This window comes from Pundamilia nyererei, unplaced genomic scaffold, assembly GCF_000239375.1.
Source record: "Pundamilia nyererei isolate P.nyererei 1_Seehausen unplaced genomic scaffold, PunNye1.0 scaffold00027, whole genome shotgun sequence".
In the NCBI taxonomy this organism is placed as follows: Eukaryota; Metazoa; Chordata; class Actinopteri; order Cichliformes; family Cichlidae; genus Pundamilia; species Pundamilia nyererei.
The window spans coordinates 2,084,046-2,090,735 of record NW_005187428.1 but is presented as its reverse complement, the minus strand read 5'-3'; the positions used below and the strand labels follow the sequence as shown (position 1 = coordinate 2,090,735).

Sequence of the window (6,690 nt, the reverse complement as noted above, 5' to 3'; positions counted from 1 at the left end):
CAACTAAGCATACATATATATTTGGGTCCATATAATTTTACTTGATGTATTATGAAGTCTCGCACTTTTAAGTAAAGCGAGCTTAGGCTAAAGGTCACCTGTTCCATCGCATAGATAATACTGATGGTGCGGATCCATCGTTTGAGGCCTGGTGATTCTGGTTTTTGTGAATTTTTTTCTAATTGTTTTCTTCCTGGCTAACAGTAATTTCAGTTACCAGTCGCTTTTTTTTTGTTAACCACATCCTCATTAAGTAGACAGAAATACAAGACCTCAGTACTGTTGGTGATCTCGTATCAGCGCGTCGTATTTTGGCACATGACCAAAATGTGTGTGAGTGATTGGCCTCCAACTTCCCACACGCAGCAAGGCTCGATCACCACTATTTTATAATAACTTTATCAACACGATCATACGTACTGATCGAGAAAATCTCTTCCTTTAGATTTTCCTCTTCCAGATCCTGCGAGGCTTGGCCTACTGTCACAGGCGGAAAGTTCTCCACAGAGACCTGAAGCCCCAAAATCTGCTCATCAATGACAGAGGAGAACTAAAACTGGCTGACTTTGGTAAAAAATCAATACATTACATTAAAATGTTTCTACAGAGCAATTTTTTTTTTAAACCGATGAATATTTGGAGTATTCTAAATAGCTTCCTTTGTATGAATTTCATGACATTTTTCCAATATGTCCATATTTCTGCTCCACAGGCCTGGCGAGGGCGAAGTCTGTGCCCACTAAAACGTACTCTAACGAGGTGGTAACTCTTTGGTATCGGCCCCCCGACGTGCTGCTCGGCTCCTCCGAGTACTCCACACAGATCGACATGTGGTGAGTGGGCCTCGCTCGACGGGGGGGGATTGCAACTATTAGGAAACGCTAACGATGCTCGTGGTTACTCTCTTATTTCCGTATGGCTGCACAGCGACGGCGCAGGCCGATGCGATCCTCTCAGATTGGTTTTCTGTCGTGAAATTGCCACTTCAGTGATTTGTGGAACGGGCACAGGTGTCTGGAGCTCATTTCGTTTAGTTTGCGCCCTTATTAGCGCGCGGGTGTAAAGAGACTTTGCTGCTGATGGACAAAACCTCGCTGTTAAGACAATGCAGCTGTAAATGGTTTCTCCGATCTCCAATTGAGAGAAACATCAGGGTTGGTTTAGAGATGGAACACCTGTTGAGTCAGGCTGCTGTTTAAGCTTCAGTCAGACGCATCTTTGTGACCTTTCCCACCTGTTTGTGTCATTCTGTCAGGGGTGTGGGCTGTATATTCTATGAGATGGCTGCAGGCAGGCCGCTGTTCCCGGGCTCCACAGTGGAGGATGAGCTGCACCTCATCTTCAGGCTGCTAGGTGAGTGCTGCCCTCTGCTGACAGAGGAGCGTTCAGACTTTTAACCAGAGCCTTTAATCGCATTAACCCTGGCATGTAGCCCCGTCCCCCCTCCGCGGCTCCATGAAAAAGCCATCCAGCTGACGCGGGCTCTAACAAGGTCTATTAAATGTCCCTCCACAGGCACTCCTACAGAAGACAGCTGGCCTGGAATATCCTCCATTGATGAGTTCAAGTCCTACAAGTTCCACAAGTACAAAGCACAGTCCCTCATTAATCATGCCCCCAGGTAAGCCTGATACTTTTTTCTCTCATTTTATCTTAATAACTTTACTTCTACACCAGATGCAACATGTCCCAGCTTAGGCTGTGTTGCTGCTGGTTGTTTCAGGTATTTATGGAGCAGTTATATAAACCTTACCGTTACCCCTCCATTCACCTTTCTTGCCTGGTTGTCTGATGACTGGAGGTGGAAAAGTGTTTCTTGTGACACAAATATAAGAGGAGAGCTTGTAAGCAGAGCTGTTTTAGCTTTTAGTTAGACATGAGTGTTGGAGGTTTGTGTAGTTAGGAGCGTGTGCTCTTTATCATTTCCTGTAAGGAAATCCTGTGGAATAGTTGACTCTGTTTGACTTCCTTAACACTCGCCTCTATCCATGAGTCAGCCCACCTTTACTGACCCCCCCCATCCCTCCTCTTCTTTTTTCCACCTCCAAACTCTTGTCCCACCCCTCCCCCACACCTACAGGTTGGACAATGATGGAATCGACCTGCTGATGTCATTCCTAAAGGTAAGTCTCGCCATATCTGCCAGGAATTAAAGAGACGCTAAAAACATGTGACACATTTCGCAGCTATGTCAGGACTGTGTATTTGGAAAGAAGCGCACGAAGGCGTGCCAACACATTTGCATGCGACCGCAGGCTGCTGAGCCAGTTCTTTTGTTGTTCTTTAATGGCTGAAACTTTTGTTGCCCTAAATTTCAGTATGAATCGAAGAAGAGGATCTCTGCTGATGAAGCAATGAGGCAGCCATACTTCAGGAGCCTGGGGCCACGTGTGCACACGCTGCCAGAGAGTGAGTAATGAAACGGTGATGCAGTAATGCAGACTTGGCACCATCCGCTCAGTACAACTTGAAGGGTATTGCAGTGTACAGAGAGGATCACTTACAGCCTTGTAACAGAAACACTGTTCACCCGGCACGTCTTCTTCTTCTGTTGCACTGACTGACTGTGTCTTTGGCAGCCGTATCCATATTCACACTGAAGGAGGTGCAGCTGCAGAGAGATCCCGGCTATCGGAACTCATCATACCCCGAATCAGGTGAGGAATAAAGAATCGAGAAGAGGGGAAGTGGGAAGCACAGAAACCGAGTGAGCGAAAAGAGACAAGTGCAAGCGTAGGTTTTTGTAGTACGGCCCACTCAATTGGCCAAATAGACACAGCTCATGGAGGAAGCTGAGATACTTTAACATAATTGCCACAATCTGCATAAACTCATTATGAGGATTAACTATATTAAACCGCCATAGTGCCACATGTATAATTAAACATGTGCTTGTAAATTTTGTTACATTCTACTTCCTGAAATTTCATGCTGTCCTTCAAAGACTGATGCTCACATGTAAATTAAAAAAACAAAACAAACCACTGTATTTGTAAAATTTGTACACTGTAAACAACTAGTGCAAAGATCTATGAAGGATCATGAAATGTGAACACATACAGGCTAACAAAGGCTCAAGTTGTAGCCCACATTACACTTCCTGTTTATGACCGCAGAGCACCTGGAACCTGGCGATTTATACAACCAAAGCAGAGATGTCACGATAACGGTGATATTTAAAAATGAAATGTGTATACCATTGTTTATTCCTTCGTGGGCAAACCCACCGAACAGGTTAAATAGCAGTCACTGTGATAAGTAAGTTACTTTTTAACCTTGTTATTTGGATTGATTTACTCCAATTTGCTTATCAAATAGCCCGGAATAGTTGGAAAGTGCAGATTTCTGTCATTTAAAATAGCTGAATCGATATTTAAAGACTTTATTTTTCTGTTTCCCATCAGGCAATGGAAAAAGCAGAAGACAAAGCATGCTGTTTTAAAATCTCTGGACTGGATACAGTTATTTGGGAACGATATACTGGCTGTACAGTCTTGCCGCTGGATCAGAACGCGGAGATGAGAGTTGGCGTGGAATGTCGTAGTCACCTTCAGTCCCCCTCCAGAATTTTTTTTTTTTCTTTTTGGCGAGGTGGGGGGGCTTTCCACGGTCTGACCCCGTCCCAAGTTTAGTCTGAAACTGGCTCCAGAGAGACATTTGTACACTGTACATCTATATTTATTGACAAGTGAATTTGCTGCTAAATCCAACTACTGTCTAGAATTCTAACAGGCTCAGTCACTTTAATGAGAACATGCAATGTGTATAGATTTTTTTGAAGTGGGTGATATATATTTTTTTTTATTGGTCGTCGTTTCCATTTTCATACATTAAAACTCCACCTCGAAGCTCCTGGACGACGTGTGGGTGTGTGAGGCACACAGACGGAGGGAGGTTTCTGTAGCAGCTCAAAGGGGTTTCATATTCTTGTCTCTGTTGCCATGGTGCTGTACTCAGCTGCACAAATCACATGTGACCATTTACTCTGAAGGTTTTTCCGAGGCCAGCTTTGATATAATAACTAATCATTTTATCCCAGCCGGAGATTAATGTGAGATTTCTTTTTTGTTGTTGTTGTTGTTGACATTATTATGTTTTTGCACACAAAACTTGGTAGATCTGTGCATTTAAAACAAACAACTTGCTGGCATATCATTCCAGGGATGCTCCGGTCTCTGACGTGACCAATGAACAAATGCAGTAGAGAGAGGAGGGAAAGAGCAACACAGATTGTCAACTAGGGCATTACAGGAATAGTTACACCTACGAAATACACTGATCACCCTCCTGTCCTCGTTCTTTCTCCACTCTTACAAAGAGGAGCTGCAAAAATGAGCTCCCACTGTTGGAATCTGCAGTGCCCTGTTTGTGCATTGTCCATGGTTTACCTGTCTGCCATTCCCATCTCCCTCATCTGTAAAAGTAGATCTTTTTTTTTTTTCCTCTGTCATTGTGGTGCATGCCTGCTCTTTTCTATGAGGAAGCACACAACAGCCACCGAACCCCTAATTCAGGAAGCGTTAGCTATAGTCCTGCCCTTATTTAACAGTGTTACAAGACATGTTTTGTATGATATTCTTTATTTGTGAATAATTTTTGTTGGTGTGGGATTTCATTGCAGATGCCCTCCCATATTTCAGTTTTTTTTTCCAGAGTAAAGAAAAAATAAATCTAAAGGTTTAAAACCAAAAGTGTTTGTTTTTGTTTGTTTCAGCTGCTCTACAAAGTTTCAACTCTGTTTAAGCATTCAATGCTTTGTTTATTGAAAATGACATTCTTCACAATACAAAAAAAATATACAGAATACATATTGTATTACCAAGTCCAGTATAAAAAAAACCAAAAAAACAAGAACGTAAGTGTTACAAGGTTTTCATTCATTTGAAATCTCGACTTCATTAAAAGATTTTGAAATAAAGTGAAAACAAAAACAGGACAACAAGGCACAGCCGGTACTATCTGAGAAGCATAGTGCATACGTTACATACAATACCACGTTAAGTGAAACGATCAGTTTCACATTGTTAACAAGTAGACTTGTTTCTTTTTTTCTTTTCTTTTTTCTAAAGATTAAAAGAACCAGGCTCTGCGCAGGCCGAGCGGCTGGTTAGCCTTTCGCAGCTGCGCTTCTGTCCGTCGCGGACAGGCTAGTGTAGAAACGTGCTGTTCTTTATCATAAAGAGGCCAGATGTCTCTGAGACATCGTGGCGTATGGCTTTTACCAAGTGCTTTCAACCACTCAGAATCTGAAGCAAGTCAAGTGCAAAAATAAAAGAGAAAAAAAAGGTGAGGTCACATAACTGTCTCTGCTTTTCTGAGACAAAATCTGACATCATGAATAAGAGATCGCTGCTGCTGCTGCTGATTATTATGATGATGAGAAACTTTCAACAAGAGAACGATGAATTTGCGGCATTTTCCACAGATCCTGGATCAGGATTTGTGAGTGGTGGGAGACAGGAGCAGGGAGGAGGGTGTTCCTTCCAGGTTTGGCAGGGGGACAGGCATGTGTCCGTTGATTAGGCTGGGGAACTGCAGAGGAAGAGAAAGGGACAGAGTTAGTGGGGAGGGGATGGAGTCTCTATGAAAACCGCTTTCCGGCAAGGAACTGTTGCATTGTCACTGCTCTGGTTTCCTGTTTTGTTTTTTGTTTTTTTAATTCATTGTGCCGCTTCCTTCTTGTCTCTCTCCCCTCCAACTCTACAACAGAAGTCGTCTTATTTACGCACAATGAATCCGGTATAATGTGTGTGTGTGTGTTTCATAAATGAGGAGCAGCTCTCAAACCAGTCCACCCTGTTCAGACTGGCTCCCCTGGGCTCAAACAGGAAGTATTCACAGGATTTCCTCTCCCTCTCACAAGCTCTGAAACAGGACACCTCTGCAGGACCTGCTTACTGAGTCTCAACTAGTTTCACAACCCTTTGTGACTGCTGCTTTGCAAATAACACTCACACACACACAAAAAAAGTTTTCTTGCTTCCTGTTAGGTAAATACTTGCATAACATTTGGGCAGCATTAGAAATCATTTAATAAAAAGTTTGGTTCACCTAGCTCACATAATCGCCCTCTCTAAAAGCTTTTCCTGCCCTGGTCTTCTGCTCTCTTTTCTTTTATCAACCGCTGGAAACAATGAGGCTTTTGCAGAAGCACTAATTTGGCCCCAGCAGCCTCGCCAACTTCCTCCTCTGCTTAAAGCGCTACCAGTAAATAATCCTTTGAGTACACCCTCTATTCTCATCTCCTGCTATTTTTGTCCCTCTGTCTTCCGCTACACCTGTATGTGTTTCTTACCTGAAAGAGGGAGCTGTGGCCCTGCAGCCGGGCGGGGCTGAGCGGAGCGACTGGGCTCAGGCTGCTCCAGAAGTGGATGCCTGACAACAGTGGACTGTGAGCCAGCAGCAAACCCGAGGGAGTCTGACGGGTGGGGGGAAAAACACACAGGGAGGGAGGCTTTATATAAATGAGAGAAACTAGTGGGGACAAAATTAAAAACAAAAAACAAAACTCACAGCGGATTGAGAATGTTGCTCTGAGGGTTTTGCTAATGCACAACATGCTGAAAAAGGGTGAACGGACATGTATCAGCGTTTGGAAAAACAAACTGACGAAGCAGGAAGGAAGTCTGTGGTTTCTACTCCCGAATACAGGGGTGATGTGAGGAGGAGGGGAGGGGGGCTGTTGTTGAT

The 6,690-nt window shown here is 43.6% G+C and overlaps 2 protein-coding genes across 3 annotated transcripts in view; one reads left to right on the top strand and one right to left on the bottom strand.

Annotated features, from left to right (window-relative positions):
* LOC102205404 (cyclin-dependent kinase 17) overlaps positions 1-4,684 on the top strand; it is a 34,105-nt gene extending 29,421 nt beyond the window's left edge. For both annotated transcript variants that reach the window (XM_005728102.2, XM_013909568.1), the window contains exons 10-17: positions 446-569; positions 713-833; positions 1,256-1,353; positions 1,516-1,621; positions 2,081-2,123; positions 2,319-2,409; positions 2,580-2,657; positions 3,405-4,684. In XM_005728102.2, the coding sequence (XP_005728159.1) occupies positions 446-569; positions 713-833; positions 1,256-1,353; positions 1,516-1,621; positions 2,081-2,123; positions 2,319-2,409; positions 2,580-2,657; positions 3,405-3,442 (699 nt within the window). In that variant the 3' untranslated portion in view covers positions 3,443-4,684. The remainder of the gene's footprint in view (positions 1-445; positions 570-712; positions 834-1,255; positions 1,354-1,515; positions 1,622-2,080; positions 2,124-2,318; positions 2,410-2,579; positions 2,658-3,404) is intronic.
* Positions 4,685-4,738: 54 nt separating this feature from the next.
* The window catches only part of LOC102205130 (ETS transcription factor ELK3), a 7,799-nt gene continuing 5,847 nt past the window's right edge, over positions 4,739-6,690 (bottom strand). The window contains exons 4-5 of the mRNA XM_005728101.1: positions 6,296-6,418; positions 4,739-5,532 (exon numbers count right to left, since the gene is read on the bottom strand). Coding sequence (XP_005728158.1) covers positions 5,434-5,532; positions 6,296-6,418 — 222 coding nt within the window. The 3' untranslated portion in view covers positions 4,739-5,433. The remainder of the gene's footprint in view (positions 5,533-6,295; positions 6,419-6,690) is intronic.